Below are 25633 nucleotides of genomic sequence, written 5' to 3' on the forward strand. Positions count from 1 at the left end.
ATTAAATGGGTCCGAGAGAACTTGTTCATTATTTCGGTTCAGGATCAGAGTATGGCTAATAAAATCCTGGCGCATGTGCTGTGGGCAGTCATGAAGAAGAATTTTATGGTGAAGATTTGGCCCCCGGACCTCGCTCTAGAGGAAGTAGACATGAAGACAGTTCTGTTTTGGGTTCAAATCCGTGGTGTCCCTTTAAGTTTGGTTACCAAGGAGAATGTTACTCGACTCACTAGGAATGCTGGCGCTGTTTTGGAGGTGGAGGATCCTGCCAAAGCTCGTGGTTTCTTAAGGGTTAAAGTTTTAGTTAATTCGGAGAACCCGCTTGTTCTTAGATGTTGGTTGAAAAGAGAGGTAGACCGTGAGACTTGGGTTGAGTTCAGGTACGAGAGGCTCCAAGACTTTTGCTATCGCTGTGAACGTATTGATCATGTTAATACGGAGTGTTCCTATGCGGCGAACTTGGGAGGGGTGGAGGGCTATGGAGATTGGTTGAAGGCTCCCCCAGTGCGTGATTTTGTGGAGCCCGTGCATCTGACGCGTTTGGGAGTAGGTGAACAGAGGAAAGTTGGAATGGTAAGGGATAGTGATCGTCCCGAGTCGAGGTTACAGAGTCCGATCCACAGTGAGGCTCCAAGTGGGAAAGAAAAAACTGAGGCTAATGCAGGGGCGCACAGTTCTCAAACCCGTGACAAGAAGAAATGGCGTAGATTACAGCGACAACAATCTTCTTCTCGTCAGATTCAGGTGGTTGTGCCTCAGCTCAGTCGTCAGCTCAGGTGGGAGTTTCCCGCCAGTTTTTAACCAAGTGGTTTTTCAGGGTGGAGAATGAGGACATTCAGTTCGGATTCGTGATATCAGCGAGGAATACCTGCTACTCTACCAGATGTTGTTTTAGAGGGGTTCATGGGGAAAGAGGTTTGTAATTCTAAGACGAGTTCGAGCCTTCTGCGTCATGAGGTTGGTGGTATCAAGAAAGGAGTAGAGTCTTCGAGTATGGATTTCATACCATCCCTGCAAAAGAAAACTCGAGGGCCTAACACGGAAGCTGATAGAAAAGGTAAGATGGTGGAATTGGTGTGGGGCAGGAGCTTTAAGGAAAGTTGTCTCTTGGTTGATAGGGTTATCTATGATGAAGTAGAGTTACGTGAAGACAATATGGAAGTCCATGATTTGTGGGATCATGTGGAGGCAGTCTCCGTAGAGAACGAGAGCAGTGTCTTGGCTGAGTGTGCGGGCAATCTGGCTCGGGGTGGTGGCGGCTGGCCCTCAACAGCCGCACGATCACCATGATTCTGGTGTTTTGGAACTGCCGTGGTTAGGGTCGGACACGGCAGTGCGGGCCCTTCATGGCCTTATTAGAAACAAACGACCCTCTATGATCTTTTTATCGAAAACTAAAATGAAAGATCATAGATTAGATGGTGTTAGGCGACGTATGGGTTTTTTGAATGGTTTTAATGTTTCTTCGATTGGAAGGGCAGGTGGGCTAAGTTTGTGGTGGGATGATTCTGTGGAGGTGCAAATTCTGTTTTCTTCTCAGCATATTATTGATGCTATCTTACGGAAGGTTGAAGACAGTAATTGGGTCCGGATTACTGGAGTTTATGGAACTTCTTACAGGGAGGAAAAGGCTGCGTTTTGGGATTGGATGTCGAATTACTTTACACTATATGATATTCTGTGGATGTGTGCCAGGGACTTTAATGAATTTCTTTGGGATCATGAGAAGTCTGGGGGTGTGGAAGTCCTCTACAATAGACCTAGGTATCTGGAGGTTTTCATGCAGGCTACGAATTTGTGGGATTTAGATTTTAATGGTCATGCTTTCACCTGGCGTGGTATTGCGCTATAGTAATCTGGTGGAGGAAAGGATTGATAGGGCTTTGATCAACGGGCTATGGCAGGATCGGTGGCCTAATTCTTTGGTTACGCATGGGACGGTCTTGGGGTCTGATCATTGTCCTCTCATTATTCAATCTGATTCGGAGAGTGTGCAGGGGCGCAATGCATTTAAGTTTGAGGCGTTCTGGGCTAAGGAGGATGAATGTAATCAGTTGGTGAGCTCTTGCTGGAATAGGCCGGATTCTGGTGAGATCTTGGTGAGGTGGGTGAAGAAAATAAATGATTGCAAATCCAGTCTCTTACGGTGGAGCCATAATAAATTCAAGAAGAGGGGTCATTTGATTCAGGAACTTTTTAATCAGTTGCAGGAGCTTCAACGGGATTGGTGATCTAATATTGGCGTCATTAAGCAGAAAACTCAGCTTGTTGATGAATTGAGGGCTCATGAGGAAAGTTATTGGATGCAGCAATCAAGAGTTAAATGGCTTCGTGATGGGGATGCAAATACCAGATTCTTTCATCATTCTACTTTGCAACGAAGACGACGAAACCAGATTATCAAAATTAAGGATGAGCTTGGGAATTGGGTGAAGCAACCTTGTCGTGTTAGGAAGTTGGTGGAGGATCATTTTATGCAGACATTTACATCTGGGGGAGCCCGGAATTGGGGATCTTTGTTGGACTGTATTAGTTCGATGGTGACTTAGGATATGAATCAGGCGCTATTAAAGCCGGTTTCCGAGGATGAAATTAAGGCAGCGGTTTTTAAAATGGGTGGTCTAAAAGCTCCGGGACCGGATGGCTTTCAAGGTATATTCTATCAATCTTTTTGGGATCATGTTTATGCGGATGTTTGTGCTTTGGTGAGGGAGTTGATGCAGGGATCGAACAGTCCGTCTACTCTTAATGCTACTCATATTGTTCTGATCCCAAAGGTTCCACACCCAGAGTCGGTCTTGCAGTTCCGGCCTATTAGTCTTTGTAATTATTCCTACAAAGTGTTGTCCAAGGTTTGGGCGAACCGGTTAAAGGTTATTCTACCACATATCATATCTCCCTCCCAAAATGCCTTTGTGGCGGGGCGCCAATTCAAGATAATATTGGGATTGCTTATGAAATGTTCCACTTTTTGAAAGGGAGGACAGCGAAACGGAAGTTTGAAATGGGTATTAAACTGGATCTGCAGAAAGCTTATGATCGAGTTGAATGGGACTTCCTTGATGCGGTTATGGAGAGAATGGGGTTCTATCGTTTGTGGAGAAAGCTGGTCATGGGATGTGTTTCTTCTGTTAACTTTGCAGTCATTCTTAATGGGCAACCAGGTGACAAGTTTGCTCCTTCTAGGGGTCTCAGGCAAGGAGACTCGTTATCTCCATACCTGTTTATTTTACTGGGGGAGGTTCTATCGTGCATGATTCAAGAGGCAGTTGACGAGAAAAGGCTGGATGGAGTGAGGATTGGTGTCTCGGGGCCAATCATTTCTCACATGTTTTTTGTGGACGATACTCTTCTTTTTCTGAAAGCGGAGGTAAATTATTGCTGGAATTTACTCTCTATTCTCGAAAGGTATTGTGAAGCTTCGGGGCAAAAAGTTAATCTGCAGAAATCTAGTATTTATTTTGGGGCGAATGTTCCGAAGGGGGTGACTGCTAATTTGGGTGGCATTCTTGGTATGACAGTGGTGGATCAACCTGGCACTTATTTGGGTGTCCCTGCCATCTGGGGTCGTTCCAAAAAGCATGGCCTTGCTTATGTGAAGGGCAGAATTTTGGGGAAGCTCCAAGGATGGAAGCAGTGTGCTTTGTCGCGGGCGGGAAGAGAAGTCTTGATTAAGGCTGTGGTCCAGGCTATCCCTGCTTATCCTATGAGCCTTTTTAAATTTCCTGCTGTTGTTTGTCTGGAATTGGATGCCTTGGTGGCGAGGTTTTGGTGGGGAAGCTATGGGGAAGACGAAAGATTCACTGGGTGTCTAAGGAGGTTTTAGGCCTTTCTAAGGAAAAGGGTGGTCTGGGTTTCAGAAACTTTCAAGAATTTAATGAGGTGTTACTTGCTAAACAGTGCTGGAGGTTAATTACGGAGCCGAATTCGTTGTGGGCTCGGGTTATTAAGGCCCGGTACTTCCCACATTGCTCTTTTTGGGAGGCTAAAAAAGGGGCTAGGGCGTCGTGGGCTTGGTCCAGTCTTCTCTCGGGCAGGGAGCTTCTTGCCAGCGGATCTCATTGGCAAATTATGGGTGGGGAAGATGTGAGGGTTTGGGTGGATAGGTGGCTACCCTCACTTCCTTCGGGGCACCCTATGCCGCTTGGTGAGGTTGAAGTTACGAAAAATTTACGGGTTAGCTCCCTCATTGACTCCTCTTCCCGGCAATGGGATTTTGAATTTCTAAGACCGTTTCTCTCTATGGCAGATCAAAGGGCTATTCAGGAAACGTTTATTGGAGACTCGGGGAGGAAGGACCGGCTTGTTTGGGCTGCTAACCGGAATGGTAAATATTCTGTGAAATCGGGTTACAGGTGGCTTCAACTTCGATCTTTAGATGTCAGGGATCACCGCCTGCCTGTAGTTCGTTCGATTTCTAAAAATTTGTGGACTTGTATTTGGAAGCTGGACGTGCCTCCCAAAATTCGGCACTTCTTATGGGTTTCGTTGCAGCTTGGCCTACCTACTTGTATGGCTCTTTTTAAAAAGAGGTTATCCCCCTCTCCCTCCTGTCCTCTATGTCGGAGTGCGGATGAAACTGTGGAGCATGTCTTTCTTCGATGTCCTTGGGTGGCGGTTGTTTGGTTTGGTGGTGCTTTGAATTATAAAGTTGACGCTGCCGGTATCGATTCGTGGGCTACGTGGTTGCAGGCTGTGTTGTCTTCTAATATGGGATCATTGGCTGATAGGAAGTGGTTCCAGGTTTACGTTGCGTTTACTTGCTGGTTCATTTGGAAAACTCGCTGTGATTCTCTGTTTAATCAGGTTTCTATCAACCATTCTAAGGTTCTTTTTTCGTTGTTGACTGCTTTCGGGAATTTTTTGCTTGATGTGCCTAATGTGGGTGATGCTCGGCCGGTGTTGGGTTCTCGGGAGGCTGCTTGTGTCAGGTGGTGTCCTCCTTCTTCTCCTTTTGTTAAGATCAATGTGGACGCTAGCTGGTCTAAATACTCTCGGATGGGTTTTGCGGGGGTGGTGGCTAGACAAGAAGGTGGGCTTTTTCAGGCTGCGGTAAGGTCCTCTTTATTGGCTCCTTCTTCTTTAGTGGTTGAGTTTATTGCGATTCTTCGAGGATGTGAATTGGGTGCCTCGATGGGTTTCAGCTCTGTTATCATTGAATCTGACTCTCTTCAGGCTATTTCCTGTTTAAACGGTTCTCTTGAAAATGGCAGCTGGGAGGCTTTCCCCATTTTGGCTAGGGCTCAAAGGTTGGGTTCGGCTTTCTAGAACTGTCGCTGGTCTTGGGTGCCAAGATCAGCCAATATGGCAGTGGATGTTCTTGCATCTGCTGGTCTTACGGAGATGTGTGATTTTGTTTGGGTTGACAGACCCCCATCTTCGTTAGTTCATGTTTTATGTAGTGATGGTCTTCCATGTCCTCATTAGCCGTTTGTGGTGGGTTTGGGGTGACACTTTTACTTAGTGCAAGTGTCTGTGGTTTGTATCCCCGCTCACTGCTTTGCTCTGTGGTTAGCTTCTTTGTGTTTGCCTCGTCGTAGGCTCTCTTGCTTCTGGTTGGCTTCTTAGCCTTGGGTTGTTCAAAAAATAATAATAATAATAATATTGTTGTTCAAAAAAAAAAAAACCAATCTAATTAACAATATCAATTAGGGCTCCGCTTTTTCTGCCCAAGCAGCTATGGAAAGGGAAAAATAAAGGTCAATGAGAACTTTGGAATTTGACAACAAAAGGCTTTCTTTTTCATGGTCTTTACTATCTCAAAGCATTTCGTTCACAGCCCCCACAAGAAGTTATATTATGCGTATATCCATATACCGTAGATTATGTACAAAGAGCTCGGATTTCTTTAAGCCTACATTCTGTCATTAAAATGATGTGATGATCTAGCTTACAAAAAGGGATGCTAAGCAACCTTCTTACTCGAGCTTTCTCGCTTTTCTGATTTTCCTGCAATGTTATTTGATGATAGGAACTCTTTACTTTTTATGTCATTTTTTAAAAATCAATTCTAAAAAATATGTATACTAGAAATTGTAGTGTGCGAGTAATGTTGTCAAAATTTTAAGGTTGGAGTGTGAAACACAATTTATCTATTTATTAGATAATTGTTAAATGACTAAACGATTTCAGAATTAATTAATTCTTCACCAAGACGACATGATGTTCATAAGATTGCGTACAAAATAGATCGTTCAATGCATTGTGTAACATTGTAGAATGAGAAGGAAAGTCGAAGAGGCATAATGTTGTTGATTATATTCTCCCAACAAAAGTTAACCCATGTTTGATCCTTGAACACTAACTTAGTATATTCGTGTTAAGAGAGGTGAATATTCTCATTACGAATAACTCTTTAGTTCCTAAAAGATTTTAATTATTAAGACAAAAATATGGCAAAGGGATAAACTTTTTCTTTCTTTATCCACCTTTTAAGACCTTTGCATACGCTTTTGAAATGGTTTTTCATCATAAAGAAGACCTTATCTTCTTGACTTAAATGACTTCATTCTTTCTTCATCTTTGTTTTTATTTTTCTTTTCTTGGTTTATTAAGCTCTTAGAATTTTTGAATCAAAAGTCAAGGCCATATTTGCAAGCAATTTAGTAGTATATTTCATTACTCTTAAGCGATAAGTTTAGGTTCAATTCTTGATGGATGAGAGATAGATTGTTCTGTCTCACTCAAACCATTCAGCTCCGGTTGAAGACGTCACACCTCGCCAATTCTCAGTGGATGACACCTTTGGAGAAGAACTAATAAAACCCCTTCAAGAGAGAAAAGTTAACTCATTTATGGTGGGTCGACTTTACATAAAAAGACTCCTATAGATAACGAGTTTAATATCAAATTATTATAAGTCCATAACTAATTTATAGAGTGACTTAACTTATTCCACTTTTAATGTCATTGTATTGAAAAAATTTATAATCTAAAAAACAATTAATTTTTTTTATAAAAGAAACGGTATGATATTCATTGATTAAGGGAACACGTACAAAATTTGAGGATAGTGTGTTCTTTTGGAAAAAGAAAGGAGGTCAAGATTTTTATTTTTTGTTGTTGGTATTTTTGAGAAAAAAAGGAGGTCAAGATTTGAGCACTAATTATGTAACTATAAATTAACCACAGTAATAAAGTTTTGATAGTGATGATATGATGAAGGTCATTTTGCTTTGCTTTTTGCAAGCATGTGGCTAACTTTTAGAGAGTTTAAACTCTTAAAACACTCTCATCATATATCTCCATGCTCAATGGTTTTGACAGGCCAAGGAGTTTGTTCTTTGCCCTCAACCCTTCATCATGACCAAACGTGTGCATAATTTCAACTTGTTTTTAGGTATTCTTGATCACAAATTGATGAAACCAATAAACTATGTGCTTCACAGATCGATCATGTATCTCGCAATGCATCGAATTTACATTGATCAAATTTTACCAACAACTAACAATTTAACTTATTAATACTATCGTTTGTCAAAATAAAAATATAAACTTTTCTACCATTCATGTTTAGATGCTCAGCGGTACTTGAGTCTTCGGTGGTGGTGTTTGATATTTGTCAACATTGGTTATGTTGGCGGTGGACCGTGCTAGATCTAAAAGTTTATTCTTAATAACAGGAACAAAGTGACTCAGGGTGATGTTTGAGGTTTTATTTGCAACAACCTTTACCAGCAAATCTTGCAGCATCTTCAAATGGGATAAATTGGCTCAGAATTGAATGTTATGCTTTGTCAGGGAGTTGGTGTCATGCATTCCTTCTCATGAAGTTGTATTGATAGTGAGTCGGTGGGGGTTCGTGGGAGGACTTTCACCAAACTGCCAAATTTAAAAAGTTTTGACTGTCGGCTCTCTCAATCCTGAATTCTGATGGATATCAAAACTTTTTTTTTTTTTTTTATCGAAGCGTTAAATTTTATTAAATTAATCATCGACAAAATTCAACACTTGATTAGTTAATCATTTGTGAGTCAAATTTTCACATGTTGAAGAACATTGCTCATTTGTTCTGTTCGGTAATATTCCTCCGTTACATGTTAATCAAGATCATGTTATATATATATATAAAGGAAATAAATTTGGATGCAACACGAGGAATTTCTTTAAAAGATCGCTAATTCTAGTAATTACCTCCTATTTATGAAGATCATACATTACATAAAGTCCACATTATTTTGGTTTAATTTGAGGCTCTATGAAATAAAGAACTTTTGACAATATATTTGTACCTCTAGTGTTTAAAAGCATTTACACTTGCACCGTGATTAGTATAAACATTCCCGCTTCTCAGTATTAAAGATTGCATCTCTCAAAATCACTAGTATAGCAAAATAAAATATAAGAAAAACTTCAAATCAATCTAATTAATATCGGTGTAGTGGTAGTTCTCTTCACTTGTAAGTAGAAGGTTTTAGATTTGATTCTTGTCAAATGCGAAGTTGAACCACATTATTACTGAGGTTAAGCTCACCCAATTTTCTTTAGTGTAAATAATATTGTTGTTCAAAAAAAAAAAACCAATCTAATTAACATTATCAATTAGGGCTCCACTTTTTCTGCCCATGCAGCTATGGAAAAGGAAAAATAAAGGTGAATGAGAACTTTGGAATTTGACAACAAAAGGCTTTCTTTTTCATGGTCTTTACTATTTCAAAGCATTTCGTTCACAGCCCCCACAAGAAGTTATATTATGCGTATATCCATATACCAGAGATTATGTACAAAGAGCTCGGATTTCTTTAAGCCTACATTCTGTCATTAAAATGATGTGATGATCCAGCTTACAAAAAGGGATGCTAAGCAACATTCTTACTCGAGCTTTCTTGCTTTTCTGATTTTCCTGCAATGTTATTTGATGATAGGAACTCTTTACTTTTTATGTCATTTTTTAAAAATCAATTCTAAAAAATACGTATATGAAAAATTGTAGTGCGCGAGCAATGTTGTCAAAATTTTAAGGTTGGAGTGAGAAACACAATTTATCTGTTTATTAGATAATTGTTAAATAACTAAACGATTTCAGAATTAATTAATTCTTCACCAAGACGACATTATGTTCATAAGGTTGCGTACAAAATAGATCGTTCAAGTCATTGTGTAACATTGTAGAATGAGAAGGAAAGTCGAAGAGGCATAATGTTGTTGATTATATTCTCCCAAAAAAAGTTAACCCATGTTTGATCCTTGAACACTAACTTAGTATATTCGTGTTAAGAGAGGTGAATATTCTCATTACGAATAACTCTTTAGTTCCTAAAAGATTTTAATTATTAAGACAAAAATATGGCAAAGGGATAAACTTTTTCTTTCTTTATCCACCTTTTAAGACCTTTGCATACGCTTTTGAAATGGTTTTTCATCATAAAGAAGACTTTATCTTCTTGACTTAAATGACTTCATTCTTTCTTCATCTTTGTTTTTATTTTTCTTTTCTTGTTTTATTAAGCTCTTAGAATTTTTGAATCAAAAGTCAAGGCCATATTTTCAAGAATTTAGTAGTATATTTCATTACTCTTAAGCGATAAGTTTAGGTTCGATTCTTGATGGATGAGAGATATATTGTTCTGTCTCACTCAAACCATTCAGCTTCGGTTGAAGACGTCACACCTCGCCAATTCTCAGCGGATGACACCTTTGGAGAAGAACTAATAAAACCCCTTCAAGAGAGAAAAGTTAACTCTTTTATGGTGGGTCGACTTTACATAAAAAGACTCATATAGATAACGAGTTTAATATCAAATTATTATAAGTCCATAACTAATTTATAGAGTGACTTAACTTATTCCACTTTTAATGTCATTGTATTGAAAAAATTTATAATCTAAAAAACAATTAATTTTTTTTTTAAAAAGAAACGGTATGATATTCATTGATTAAGGGAACACGTACAAAATTTGAGGATAGTGTGTTCTTTTGGAAAAAGAAAGGAGGTCAAGATTTTTATTTTTAGTTGTTGGTATTTTTGAGAAAAAAAGGAGGTCAAGATTTGAGCACTAATTATGTAACTACAAATTAACCACATTAATAAAGTTTTGATAGTGATGAAATGATGAAGGTCATTTTGCTTTGCTTTTTGCAAGCATGTGGCTAACTTTTAGAGAGTTTAAACTCTTAAAACACTCTCATCATATATCTCCATGCTCAATGGTTTTGACAGGCCAAGGAGTTTGTTCTTTGCCCTCTACCCTTCATCATGACCAAACGTGTGCATAATTTCAACTTGTTTTTAGGTATTCTCGATCACAAATTGATGAAACCAATAAACTATGTGCTTCACATATCGATCATGTATCTCGCAATGCATCGAATTTACATTGATCAAATTTTACCAAACTATATATATATATATCGGTCTGCAAACCATAGGATTTCTCCAAAAGCGAAAATTTTGACTTGGCAAATTAACACCTCAGGCAACAAAAGAGACAACGAAGCCACTGAAAGACAGATTATTACGAGCCATATGTCCAAACACACACCCACGACGACGAAAGTATCGCAATTGTTCATCTTTTATTTCGTCGACCTTTAACCTTTTGACACAGCCTACAAAATACTCACTCTCACATGGGTTTGAGGTCATGCCATGCAATGATCACGTCTAAGAAAAGAAGATTCCAAGCAAACCCTTTGATCACATGCATTTCTTTAACTTTATTTTTATTTTTCAAATACTATTGAGCGTACATACAAGAAAATATTTTCTCAAGAAGTTGACTACTTAATTGTGAGGTTGTTGCGTAGGTAGAATATTCATACTCTTTTCTTGTATTTAATTCCTTCAACTATATATTTGGCTCCCTAGCCGATACTACTCTTTGATGTCAAATGATAAACTACATGAATTTACTCAAAATCTTGGGTCATTTTTAGCCTAAAACTTTTAAAATCGTATAATACTTCGCATAAAATGTACAATACATAAACGACTTTGTTACTTTAGTCCGTTAACTCATACATGAGGCTTGTCTTTAAATTTTAGTTTTTTTTTTCATTTTTTTTTTGAAAACTGAAAAATAGTTAGGTAACTACTTTTAAATTTTACTGTTATACGTTTTAGATTCCGGTTGAAGTTTTAATTCTTTATAAATTGAAAATTTTAAAATAGTTACCAATAAAAATTTTAATTTCAAAAATAAAAATTAGTAGGGAAGAAAATATGTGTGGGTTTTGAGTAATTAACCTACAAATGTAACCTAGGTGTAAGCGAGTTTGCGCGAGAGCAATCCCATGATAGGTGACCTACTAGGAAGTTATCGTGTGAGTTTCCAGAAACAAAACCGTGAGGGCCTGGTCGGAGCTCAAAACGGACAATATCGTGTTACGGCGGAGTCGAACCCGGGATATGATGAGGGCCCAGGTCCGGGCCGGGATGTGACACTAGGAGTTTGGATAATTTTGTATAGTTAATACATGAAAGAAATTTTGGAATTTGGTTGCAATCACATTGTTGACAAAATTAATTTCGATGCCAATAAGCGTTTTGGGTTCTTTTTGTCCTGGTTTCCCCTTTTGCCCACCCACGCTTTCGGGAAAGTTGATGTCTTTTTCTCATAGGCAGACTAAACCGAGGGCATCGTTGTCACTTGACATGGCATGGTATGTGGCATCACCATCCATTCAAGATGTATATGTAGCATGACATGACATTGTCCTTATCAAAATATTTACAGGGTCATGACTCATGATGGACCACACACGCACCTTACACGACCTTCTAATGCAAGCTCGTGTCTCCTCAATGTACACCTGCAAAGAGTGGTATGCAATTAAAAGTGTTTTTTTTTATGCCCTAAAAGTATTACTTCCTACTGTTGCTTTCTATTTTATTTAATTACCGAAAGCAAATTTATTAGTGGCAAAGAGCAGTTTCTTCACTTGCATGTAATTTAATATTTTAGTAGATAAAGTGTTGAATTTTTAACTCCGCCTATGTCTTACATGGCCGGTCCCAAGCCCGGATAAAGGAGGAGGGGGAGGGCGTCAGGTAGTCGACAGCCGGCACTCCATGATCACGTCGAATCCTTATGAAAATGAATCCAGAACAAAATCGCGCTAAAGCTAGGGCGTCACCCGTAAGTGGCGCGCTGTGTGGCCTGAGCACAGTGATAAGTGAGCAAGGGTCGCTGCATCTCCATCGGCACCCGGATGCAGTGTTAAATGAGCAAGGGGGCCATAGAAACTTCTTTTCGAACGACTCCACTCAAAGTTGTTTGGGAGCATATGCTCCTATCAATTTTACCCGGGACACACAAAAGAAGTACTTTGATCCTATTAGACGGGGGAGGGTGAAGAAGCTAGGACAGAAGGGTAGAGTTCAAGAGAGCAAAATGCGTTTAGGAACGTGGAATATAGGAACCTTAACGGGAAAATCTATGGAAATAGTGGAAGTTATGGTGAGGAGAAGGATAAATATTATGTGCCTACAAGAAACTAAGTGGGTTGGTAGTAAGGCAAAGGATCTAGAAAACTCAGGGTTTAAACTTTGGTATTCGGGCACAAATAGAACGAGAAACGGTGTTGGCATCATCGTGGACAAGACCTTGGTACAAGATGTTGTAGATGTCAAGAGGGTAGGAGATAGAATCATGGCAATCAAGATTGTAATAGGACAAGAACTTATCAATGTGATTAGTGCGTACGCACCTCAAGTAGGGTTGGATACGAGTTCGAAGGAGAAATTTTGGGAAGATCTTGGAGACTTGGTGCAAGGAATTGCTCAGACGGAGAAGTTATTTATAGGAGGAGATTTAAATGGACACGTGGGCAGGGAGACAGGCAACTATGGAGGTTTTCATGGTGGCCATGGTTTTGGGGAGAGAAACGAGGATGGGGAAGCTATCTTGGATTTTGCAATGGCATATGATCTCTTCTTAGCCAACACCTTCTTTAAGAAGAGAGAAGAACATGTGATCACCTACAAGAGTGGGTCGTCAAAAACACAAATAGATTTTCTTCTAATGAGGAAAGGGGATCGTATAACTTGTAAGGATTGCAAAGTTATACCAGGAGAGAGCGTGGCTAATCAACATCGCTTGTTGGTGATGGATGTACATATCAAAAGAGTAAGACAAAAGAACAAGACTTGGAAGTGCCCAAGGACTAGATGGTGGAATCTAAAAGAAGAAAAACAAGTCATTTTCAAAGAGAAGGTAATCACCCAATGTGTGTGGGATAGAGAGGGGGAAGCTAGCCAAATGTGGGATTCCATGGCTAGTTGTATCCGAAAAGTAGCAAAAGAGGTATTAGGAGAGTCCAAGGGCTTTGCCCCACACCAAAAGGAATCTTGGTGGTGGAATGAGGAGGTACAAACAAAGGTGAAGGCTAAGAAGGAATGTTGTAAAGCCTTATACAAGGAGAGGACCGATGAAAATGGTGAAAAGTATAGAAAAGCGAAGCAAGAGGCGAAAAAAGCTGTCAGAGAAGCTAAGTTAGCGGCCTACGACGATATGTATAAACGACTAGATACCAAAGAAGGAGAGTTGGATATCTATAAACTATCTAGAGCAAGGGAAAAGAAGACAAGGGATCTAAACCAAGTGAGGTGCATCAAGGATGAGGATGGAAAGGTTCTTGCTACAGAGAACGCGGTTAAAGACAGATGGAGAGGTTATTTTCATAATCTTTTCAATGAAGGACATGAAATGAGCGATTCTTTAGGGGAGTTGAGTAACTCAGAAGAGTGTAGAAACTACTCTTTTTATCGTCGAATCCGGAAGGAAGAAGTGGTTGTAGCTTTGAAGAAGATGAAGCATAAAAAAGCAATAGGCCCAGACAATATACCAATCGAAGTGTGGAAACTTTTGGGAGAGACAGGTATAACATGGCTCACTGACCTTTTCAATAGGATTTTGAAAACGAAGAAGATGCCAAATGAGTGGCGAACGAGCACTTTGGTGCCTATCTACAAGAACAAGGGCGACGTACAAAATTGCATGAACTATAGGGGTATTAAGCTAATGAGTCATACAATGAAGCTCTGGGAGAGAGTCATTGAGCATAGATTGAGGCAAGAGACACGGGTTTCGGACAACCAATTCGGGTTCATGCCAGGGCGCTCAACCATGGAGGCAATCTATCTTTTACGAAGATTGATGGAAAGATATAGAGATGGGAAAAAGGATTTACACATGGTCTTTATAGATTTGGAAAAAGCGTATGATAGGGTCCCAAGAGACATTCTTTGGAGGATTTTAGAGAAGAAAGGAGTACGAGTAGCATATATCCAAGCTATAAAGGATATGTATGAAGGAGCAAAGACTGCCGTAAGAACTCATGAAGGACAAACCGAAAGCTTCCCCATAACTGTAGGATTACATCAAGGCTCATCCTTAAGTCCTTACCTTTTTGCGTTGGTAATGGATGAGTTAACAGGACATATTCAAGATGATATTCCTTGGTGTATGCTTTTCGCAGACGATATAGTGTTGATAGATGAAACTCAGGAAGGGGTAAATGCAAAGCTTAACCTTTGGAGAGAAGTGTTGGAATCTAAAGGTCTTCGCCTAAGCCGATCAAAGACAGAATATATGGAGTGCAAGTTCAGTGCAAATGGAGGCCAAAACGAGTTAGGGGTGAGGATCGGAGATCAAGAAATACCAAAAAGCGACCGTTTTCGTTACCTAGGATCTATCTTGCAAAAGAACGGAGAATTAGATGGAGATCTCAACCATAGAATACAAGCTGGATGGATGAAGTGGAAGAGTGCATCCGGTGTGTTGTGTGACCGCCGTATGCCATTGAAGCTCAAGGGAAAATTTTATAGGACGGCAATAAGGCCGGCGATGCTGTATGGCACAGAATGTTGGGCGGTGAAACATCAACACGTACACAAAATGGGTGTAGCGGAGATGAGGATGCTTCGTTGGATGTGTGGGCACACGAGAAAGGATAAGATTAGGAATGAGGATATCCGGGGTAAAGTAGGAGTAGCCGAAATTGAAGGAAAGATGAGAGAAAATCGGTTACGGTGGTTTGGACATGTGCAAAGAAGGCCTACTGACGCTCCGATTAGAAGATGCGACTATGGGACAGAGGTTCAGGGCCGAAGGGGTAGAGGAAGACCTAGGAAAACTTTGGAAGAGACTCTAAGAAAAGACTTAGAGTACTTGGATCTAACGGAGGACATGACACAGGATCGAGCACAATGGCGTTCTAAGATTCATATAGCCGATCCCACTCAGTGACTTGGATTTTCCAAGTCTCCAATCGAGAAGTTTTCCTCACTCGGGAAATTAAGGGAACACTACCCCAACCTACATGCTCCACTCAGAAAGCTTCAACATACAAGCTTCAACAAAAGAAAATTCAAAGAACTTAGCGAAGAAGGCTTTGGTGTATTTAACACAATACGTTGAAATGAAGGAAAGCTTATTTATTGATATCCCCGATCAGCTACAAATATGTACATATACATGAGTCAAAATAAACACACAAGACGGAGCCTTCACAAAGGTTGCTTAGGAGAAGTCTCAGCAGTCGGTAGAGCCCCAGAAAGAGAAGGCACCGGAGGGGGATCATTTGGAGCCTCAGTACTGGACAGAACCCTAGAAGGAGGAGGCATCAGAGGTTGATCATTCGGAGCTTCATTACGCGGTACAGCCCCAGAAGACGAAGGCAATAAATGCCTTTGGAACAAACCCACAAATCTCTGATGATCAAGTAAAACCTGACCATCAGTTTCCTTCATCTGGTCAAGCTTCCTCTTCATGTTTGTAGCATAGTCATGTGCGAGCCGGTGCAACTGTTTATTCTCATGCTTGAGCCCTCTAATCTCCTGTTTGAGACTCATCACTTCAGCCGCCAAGGATTCAACTTGGCGGGTTCGAGCAAATAGGCGTTGGGCCATATTAGACACAGAACCTGCACACTGAACACTGAGAGCCAACGAATCCTTAACAGCTAACTCATCAGACCGTTTGGAAAGTAGTCTGTTATCTTTGGGAGTGAGAAGGTTCCTGGCCACCACCGCAGCGGTCATATCATTCTTCATCACGGAATCCCCAACGGTAAGAGGACCAGTAGGGGAGACGAAGGATGGGCGCCATATGTTGTCTGGAGAAGGCGGGGCTGCCTCTTCAACAAGGTTCAAGTCAAAACGACGGTCGGAGGGGCCAGACATTTTCAAAGGTGTTGAAGAGAGAAGAGGTCGGACAAATCAAGATCTTAGAAGTGCAAGAATGAAGCTTCTACTGGTGGAGATTCAAGTGTGCTTTGGAACTTAATGTCAGCCTCTATAAAAATCTGCACTCGACGGAGCTTCGGAAATCGAAGAGGCGCCTGCTCAGAAATCGAAGAGGCGTTTGCTTTCTCAAAAGCTGGGCTGCTTAGAGATCACGAGGGTTGATCTCAGAAATCGAAGAGGCGTTTGCTTTCTCAAAAGTTGGGCTTCTCAAAGACCACGAAGGCCGATCTCAGAAATCGAAGAGGCGCTCGCTTTCTCAAAAGCTGGGCTCCCCAGAGACCACGAGGGCCGATCTCAGAAATCGAAGAGGCACCTACTTTTCCAGCCTTGTCAGCACCCGTCACACGCACACTCAGCTTTGCAGAAATTATGGGCATTCTGTCGAAGACTTCTGGGGAAGTAGAAAACACATGAATCTTACTGTTCAATCACCCACTTCCCACACGCAACAATAGCTCATGGGTACCACAGATAACTTTGCCAAAGTTCTCTGCCAAAGTTGAGCACGTGAAGCTTGCAGCTCCCACTACATCGCTCTGACCAAGAAGGGTAAAAGAATAGCAAAGAAACAGCACTAACAAAGTTTAGACCCATAAATTTTGAAGGTCTAGCTACCATATTATTACCCACAAGGGTAAAGGAACAGTACTATTGCTGGATAATTGGAAAGTCCCTGTGTGTCAACCTCTGTGCTTCGTGGCAAGGTAGACTAGCAAACATGCCCAACCTTTACTCACATTCGAGAAAACACTCCCAATAAGATTGCTTGCTCCAAAATCGAAGAGGCACCGTCCTCCGAATCTCGAGAGCCAGACTCCCAACATGACTACTTTCTTAAAAATCGAAGAGAGGGTAAAGGAACAGTACCATTGCTGGATAATTGGAAAGTCCCTGTGTGTCAACCTCTGTGCTTCGTGGCAAGGTAGACTAGCAAACATGCCCAACCTTTACTCACATTCGAGAAAACACTTCCAACAAGATTGCTTGCTCCAAAATCGAAGAGGCACCGCCCTCCGAATCTCGAGAGCCAGACTCCCAACGTGATTACTTTCTCAAAAATCGAAGAGACACTGCTCCCCGAATCCTCGAGAGCCAGACCCCCAGCATGATTGCTTTCTCAAAAATCGATGAGGCATCGTTCTCCGAATCAATCGAAGAGGCGCTCGCTTTCTCAAAAGCTGGGCTGCTCAGAGACCACGAGGGCCGATCTCAGAAATCGAAGAGGCACCTACTTTTCTAGCCTTGTCAGCACCTGTCACACGCACACTCAGCTTTGCAGAAATTATGGGCATTCTGTCGAAGACTTCTGGTGAAGTAGAAAGCACATGAATCTTACTGTTCAATCACCCACTTCCCACACGCAACAATAGCTCATGGGTACCACAGATAACTTTGCCAAAGTTCTCTGCCAAAGTTGAGCACGTGAAGCTTGCAGCTCCCACTACATCGCTCTGACCAAGAAAGGTAAAAGAATAGCAAAGAAACAGCACTAACAAAGTTTAGACACATAAATTTTGAAGGTCTAGCTACCATATTATTACCCACAAGGGTAAAGGAACAGTACCACTGCTGGATAATTGGAAAGTCCCTGTGTGTCAACCTCTGTGCTTCGTGGCAAGGTAGACTAGCAAACATGCCCAACCTTTACTCACTTTCGAGAAAACACTCCCAACAAGATTGCTTGCTCCAAAATCGAAGAGGCACCGTCCTCCGAATCTCGAGAGCCAGACTCCCAACATGACTACTTTCTCAAAAGCGAAGAGAGGGTAAAGGAACAGTACCATTGCTGGATAATTGGAAAGTCTCTGTGTGTCAACCTTTGTGCTTCGTGGCAAGGTAGACTAGCAAACATGCCCAACCTTTACTCACATTCGAGACAACACTCCCAACAGGATTGCTTGCTCCAAAATCGAAGAGGCACCGCCCTCCGAATCTCGAGAGCCAGACTCCCAACATGATTACTTCCTCAAAAATCGAAGAGACACTGCTCTACGAATCTCGAGAGCCAGACCCCCAGCATGATTGCTTTCTCAAAAATCGAAAAGGCATCGTTCTCCGAATCTCGAGAGCCAGATACCACAGACCACTTTTTCAAAGTGCTCTGACAGAGTTAAAACATGTGAAACTGGCAGCTCCCACTACCGTGCTATGACCAAGCAGGGTAAAGGAATAGCATTACTACTTGTTGTTAGGGAGACTCCTATATATGTCGACCTCCATCCCCAACGGACAGGCAGACCTGCAAAAATGCTCAACCTTTCATCATATCTGAGAGGGCACTCCCAACGAAGCCTTTCGAAATATTCAGCTTTCTTTCCCCCCGATAATACCTCTGCAAACAAGCTATACTAGAGCAAGAATATCTCATATCATCAGGGTTAAAAGCAAGAGTATCCCATATCATGCTTTTTCCCTGTCTTTTCCTTTGGCCTTGTTTTTACCTGCAAGACAAGGAGAAAGAGAGCAATCAGTCAGCACTTGGATCAAGCTTCCAGCCAGGAACTGACTGCCTGGAACCCCTTACCTGATTACTTACCTGGCATTGCTCTCGAGTACTCATCTTCAACATCTTATGTTTCCAGGGAAGATTCCGCATCTGCTTGAGGAACAGATAGGGCAAGTGCGAAGGATACAAGGAAGCATGTGGAGACAAGCGTAACAGCACACGTGCCGATACACCCATTACTCTGTCAAAAGCAAAAGTATCCCATATCAGCAGGGTGGAACGTACTCTAGATTTGATGGACTTGTTTTGACCTTCAAATTCTTCAGTCGGCCTTATACTCTGGAGGAAACCAGAAAACCCTCCAGCTCAGTTCAAGAATAAGCCTGTGGAAAGTTACTTCTTCAAAAGCAAAAGTATCTCATATCATCTCTTCTCATTTTTCTTCTCTTTATCCTTCATGCTGCTGCAAGATGGGGAGAAGGTGAACAATCAGTCGGAGCTCTGATTGCTTACCTTGTCTGTCACCTCTTTCAGCAGACCCCCTAGCTCGGCGACTTGGGGGACTCCTACTACATGGTTTGTATCGCGCTTGACCAAGCCTGAGACTACAAGTAAGCTTCAAGTGAAATTGATACATTACCTTGTGCATCTCCACCAGTTAAAGATACCACCCCTGGATGGAGGAAGAGTACTTCCAGAGAAGATGCCACATCTACCTATGAGACAGATAAGGCAAGTCAAGACGACACCACACTCCGATACTTAGAAGTTTCGTGATTACGAGATCATTCTCCCACAATATTTCCTAATGTCATTTGTACTAAATCATTCACTTGTACTCACTAAAGGAGAGCTTGAACCTATGTACTTGTGTAAACCCTTCACAATTAATGAGAACTCTTCTATTCCGTGGACGTAGCCAATCTGGGTGAACCACGTACATCTTGTGTTTGCTTTCCTATCTCTATCCATTTATATACTTATCCACACTAATGACCGGAGCAATCTAGCGAAGATCACAAAAAGCGACCGTTTTCGCTACCTAGGATCTATCTTGCAAGAGAACGGAGAATTAGATGGAGATCTCAACCATAGAATACGAGCTGGATGGATGAAGTGTAAGAGTGCATCCGGCGTGTTGTGTGACCGTCGTAGGCCACTGAAGCTCAAGGGAAAATTTTATAGGACGGCAATAAGGCCAGCGATGTTGTATGGCACAGAATGTTGGGCGGTGAAGCATCAACACGTACACAAAATGGGTGTAGCGGAGATGAGGATGCTTCGTGGGATGTGTGGGCACACGAGAAATGATAAGATTGGGAATGAGGATATCCGAGGTAAAGTAGGAGTAGCCGAAATTGTAGGAAAGATGAGAGAAAATCGGCTCCGATGATTTGGACATGTGCAAAGAAGGCCGACTGACGCTCCGGTTCGAAGATGTGACTACGGGACAGAGGTTCAGGGCCAAAGGGGTAGAGGAAGACCTAGGAAAACTTTGGAAGAGACTCTAAGAAAAGACTTAGAGTACTTGGATCTAACGGAGGACATGACACAAAACCGAGCGCAATGGCGTTCTAGGATTCATATAGCCGACCCCACTTAGTGGGAAAAGGCTTTGTTGTTGTTGTTGTTGTTGAAAGTGTTGAATTTTTATTCATGTTCTTTGATTTGAATCTCTGGTCAAATTATTGTAATAGTTTCTGATCCTCCTCTTTCTTTAGTAATAATATTTTTTTTTAAAGTTTCTTTACTTGATTTTTTTAGAGTGTGCCTTGAACTCAATTTATGATTTTATTTCTTCTGAGTATAATTTAATCAAGAAATCCTATTTAAAGTAGTATGTAATTTATATTTTGAATACGGAATTAATATATTTGACAAAGGGGTGAGAGATTTGATTTAATTTATAAATAGGTTAGGCTCGGCCATAATATTTTGTATCGTGTTTTTCATTCACGGGAGTCAAGCATGTAGATGTAGGAAACTCAATCCAAAACAAGATGTAGGAAACTAAAAGCAAAAATTGTTGTGTCCTAAAAAAACAGAAAAAAAAAAGGCTTCGTACAAAGAGTTGAGAATTCTGACCAAAACTTGATACTACACCATTCTTAGTTGAGTAGTATAATCACCTTAATCATCAGTTATCAGATGATCACTCGGTTACGTAATCAATTTTGGCTAAAATTCAAACAATTTTCTTTAAAAAGAAGTATTATTTTTATTGGTGCATGTACTAGAGAACTCAACCTTTTTCCTATTGGATAAGTGCTTGGTGTATAGCTTCAACTAGACCTGTAAACGGGTCGGGTTTATTGGGTTTGGGTCGGGTTGAATCCGACCCGTTAAGTTAACGGGTCACCCGAACCCAACCCGTTAAGCTAACGGGTCACCCGAATCCGACCCATTAAGCTAACGGGTCACCCGTTTCATCCGTTATCACCCGTTAACAATTATTATTATTTTTTTTTGCATAAAGTTTATTTTTTGTTATCAAGACTTTACTAAAATTACTAAAATATCCTCAACTAACGGGTGCTAACGGGTCTAACGGGTTGACCCAAAGTAACCCGTTATTTAACGGGTTGTTAACGGGTTCACCCATTAGCGACCCGACCCGTTAAGCATCCACCCAAATACAAATATTAACGGGTTGAGTCGGGTCGGATTAACGGGTTAGGTCCAAAATGCCAAGCCTAGCTTCAACCGTAGTTGTAAGTTGGAACTTTATAACTTTGAAGCGAGAGGGAAAGGAGTGAAAAAAAAAAGGAAAAAGAAAAAGCGTGGCTAGTGGCCTACCTCTTTTGGGCAAAAAGAGGGGATGCTTTGTGGGTAACTTCGGTTTGTAATAGTAACTAAATCAGTAAAAAACAAAACCAATTTGATTTTGTTCTGTATGTGGCCGTCTGATTGTGTTTGTAGTACCCCACTGGATTTAAAGGGTACCCTACGCGCTAATGTCGTAGGTACCTTCCAGGAAATGTCGTTTGTCCCATGGCTCATGGCGTATGGCGTATGGCGTATGGCCTGGTCCTATACGGCGGTACTATATAGGACAGCATAGCAGGAGAGGAGGGAGGGTGAAGGGAATTTCCTCAGACTTTTGTTATTTCCGCACAAAAATCCAGCCAGCAGAGAAAAAAAAAAGTGGAAGATTGTCTGCCCTCCTGTTACCGTGCCTTTCTCATCCTTTCCTATTCGTATGGTTACGGTTAAATCACGTCAATATTTTATATTGATTTTTTAATAAAGATAATAAGATAAAAAGTAATAGGAATATAAAATATTGACATGGCTTAACCGTGACCGTACAAATAAGAAGGGATGGGAAGGGCACGATAACCGGAGGACGAACAATCTGCCTCCAAAAAAAAAAAAAGCCCAGGCCAGCTCAGCCGTAGGCAAAGGACACCTAATGGGACACGTAAACAACACCCATTGACGTCTCTAATAAGATGTCAAATTTTAAACATAAAAATTAAACTTAAAGGCTTATATGTCAAGTAAGAATTGACATTTCGGTTGAAAAATACCCAAATTGTCTTGTTATTGTTACTATTGATGTGGACATCAATTGAATTTGCACTAAGGTATGTTTTAATTCGTTTCCGGCCAGATTCATTGTTGGAAAATCAAGGTCAAGAAATTGACTCTCATGGTCATTTATGACGATGATCATGCATTGATTTTGTAGGTCTCATTTTAATGCTCATACATGTTTACGTTAAAAGCGTTTTTACTATTCAATACACAAGTTTAACGGTTTATCAAAAACTTACCTCAAATGCTTTTTGAATATGTTTTAAAAATCGCTTATTTGACATTTTTAATAGACGCAATCAGATGCGATTTTGTAATCGTTTGGATGTGCTTTTAAAATAACTAAAAATGTTTTTAGAGAAAATGTTTTTGGATTACTTGTATCTTTTCTAAATATTGGTTCTAAAATCATTTTCATCAAAAGCGCTTTCAGTCATTTTAAAAGCACATCCAAACGAGCTCTTTGATTTTCGTAAAATGCGTTGATTTAGTTGTCACGATATAACAATATAGTATTCAAATGAATTTAGCATAATTATAATTAGTTTGGTTTGGCTTAAATTATTTAAAAGCGGGCTAAACAACTAAATCGCATATATTTTGTAATACTTGATATCTTCTTATTGGTCGTCACTTTTGTACTAGTATGTTCCATCTTATACGTAGATACTCACTAGTTGTTGCCAAGTACAAAATCTCATAACAATTCTAATTTGACATCAAATTCCTCTTTGAAAATATCTCAATTTTCAAGAAAAATAAGTTTCCTCCACTAATCATCAATTTGCAATATAAAATTTGATTTGTTATAGAGAAATCACCAAACTAAATCGGTCACTAATTAATTGAGTTGATTTGCTTAAAATCAAACCAAATCGGACTGTAACGTTAACATTAGTTTGGTTGCGATTTGAGACCAAACCGAACAAAACCAAACTCTAACCTGATCAATATAAACTATTTCTTCTTGAGCAAAAAAAATAAAGACTTTCATAGAGGAAAGGAATAATTGAGTCGTCACCCTCTCAAATTTCAAATAGGAAATCGACGAACAATTATTGTGTCGTGCGGCCTCCCTCCCACAGTATTGACTGTCCATGGTATCGAAGAGTCAGTCCCACTCAAACAGTCGCACTACTGCTTTGAAAATAGGCAAAATTGGTCGACATGAATTGGACGCAGGAACGTTTAGACGGTCGCGTCGTACGCTCACTGAAACGTGCACGACAACACCTCAGCCAATGGCCTATCCATTCAAAAGTGTCCTCAAGGAAAATGGACTGCTTGTGCTCCACGGTTACAATCTCAGGGATTAGATTAAGAAAAACTAATGAAAATGGCTTGAAAACTTTGAGTTTTAACGATAAGGACAAATTAAAGGGTAAAGTGAATAGTACCTGGATTGACTTTTTAATGTAAAAATGTGATTTTTCGTTAAAGTGAACAATACCAAGAGCTTTTCGTTAAAATTCCCTTAAGTTTTTATAGCATTCGCATTGGAGATATTATTTGTCTTCTTGTTAAGACATTTGTTTATAATATCTACGTACTATTAAAGTGGCAATTTAAAGAGACTTTTAGCTGGTCCGTCGATTTTTAATTGATGTGTCACTATGTTTGATAAATGTTTCGTTAACGTTTGATTGATATTGCACTTGGTTTCATAGATATTTTGTTAACGTTTGATTTATATGTCACTATCAAGGTTCTAAAAGACTCTAAACGCTAGTTAGGCGGAGAGCTGAGGCCTAGCAGCTAGACGGGAGCTTAGGTGAATTTAAGTAAATTTATTATATATTGTATAAATAAGTGTATGTTTATACTTAAACGCACACATAATTGTATTAGAATATATAAATTGCAAAATAAAATGAAATATGGGTTATAAAGTATTAGAACATATTTAAAACATGAAAACAAGCATATAATGACCGTTCATCCAAGTATTCAACAAGTTTTTGACATTTTATTGAAAAATTAAAGTGCAAAATGAAAGTTATCAATTTTTTATCCAAGTGAGAGTCGCGACCTAGGCGGGGCCTAGGCTGACTTCTAAGCGGTTCTAGATGTACTTTCTTAATTTTCTTATTCCTAGGAACTAATCGGGGCGGTGACCAGCTGCTAAGCATCTAGGTTGGGCCTAAGCGGGCATTTTTAGAACAATGGTCACTCTTTTTTTAAGTTAATCAATTCATCAATTGAAATTTATAAAATTCATCATTTGAGCCAATTTGTGTAGTAACATCAATCATTTAAATTTTATAATAAGATGAAAACTTCATTAAGGGGTTATTCTCATCTATTGAGTATGTAGTTTAAGAGAAATTTTATAAATTCTCGGAAAATTAGCTTAAGATTGACCTGCATTTGTTTAGTTTTGATTCAAAACACGTAACACATGGCGCTTAAAAATAATTAGAACGAGTGAGTTAGGTACACGTGGATATATAAACAAAAGAAAGTTGTACACTTGTACTCCTCAAGCTTTGCCCTCTCCTAAAATTGTGCTGGGGATGTCACATAGGACCAAATTGATTGTTAATTATAATCAAAAGAATCGTAACCATAGAATAACTTATTAAATTGATAAATAATGCTAAGCCAATGTGTTCCCATCTGTGACCTCCAACTATAGACTAGAATATTCAACAACCCAAAAATACTAAATATTATAATTAAGATTAAACTAATTTTATCGAACAAATAATATTATCTCTATCAAAGGGGTATATGAGTGGGTTAAACCTGATAAATGGCTATTAATAATGTGGTTTAAATTCGATTTTGACGATAATCGAACTTAAAACTAGTCACTTATAAATGAAGAAGAATACTACTAGACCGTACTAAGTGACAAGATTAAACTAATTTTATATTAAGATTTCGAAATTAAGAATCCTCTTGATGATTATATTTGTTTATTTTATTTATATATTTGTAATCAAATTCAAATGTAGGGTAAGTGTTGAGAATGACATTAATGACATGTCATTGTCCAAGTGGTTGTATTTGTATACCACTAAAGCCAAACCGCACACTTAACAACAATTTTCTTCTGTTTTTAGTGCTTCCTTCGCTCTCACCAGATGCAGAGTGATTAACTGCTAATACCACCTTAATTATAACTGAACGGCACCTGATCGCATTTGCACCTAGCCAGACCTGTCATTTTGGATCTGACCCGTTAACCTGATCCAACTCGACCCGTTAATTTTAGTATTTGGATGAATGCTTAACGGGTCAGGTTCCTAACGGATGAACCCATTAACAACCCGTTAACACCCGTTAGTTGAGGATGTTTTAGTAATTTCAATAAAGTCTTAACAACAAAATATAAACTTTATGAAAAAAAAAAAAGTTAACGGGTCGAGTTCGGATGACCCGTTAACTTAACCGGTCGGATTCAACCCGATTCAAACCCAATAAACCTGACCGGTTTACAAGTCTAGCCACGCGCCGTTGGC

The 25633-nt window shown here is 40.0% G+C and overlaps 1 protein-coding gene across 1 annotated transcript; it reads left to right on the plus strand.

Annotated features, from left to right (window-relative positions):
* Positions 1-1399: 1399 nt before the first annotated feature.
* LOC139189437 (uncharacterized) lies at positions 1400-2549 on the plus strand. The gene is made up of 3 exons (XM_070808391.1): positions 1400-1764; positions 1853-2099; positions 2256-2549. Exons 1-3 carry the CDS (start codon positions 1400-1402, stop codon positions 2547-2549), a joined length of 906 nt encoding a protein of 301 aa, XP_070664492.1.
* The last annotated feature ends 23084 nt before the right edge of the window (positions 2550-25633 follow it).

Source organism: Malus domestica, chromosome 11 (assembly GCF_042453785.1).
Source record: "Malus domestica chromosome 11, GDT2T_hap1".
In the NCBI taxonomy this organism is placed as follows: Eukaryota; Viridiplantae; Streptophyta; class Magnoliopsida; order Rosales; family Rosaceae; genus Malus; species Malus domestica.

What these genes read in the sequence shown, in the direction of transcription:
- LOC139189437 (XM_070808391.1), top strand. Translation starts at nt 1,400, where the DNA reads ATGAAAGATCATAGATTAGATGGTGTTAGGCGACGTATGGGTTTTTTG. An exon ending in GTCCTCTACAATAGACCTAG is followed by an intron (nt 1,765 to 1,852) that starts GTATCTGGAGGT and finishes ATTGCGCTATAG; the next exon opens with TAATCTGGTGGAGGAAAGGA. An exon ending in CGGATTCTGGTGAGATCTTG is followed by an intron (nt 2,100 to 2,255) that starts GTGAGGTGGGTG and finishes GTCATTAAGCAG; the next exon opens with AAAACTCAGCTTGTTGATGA.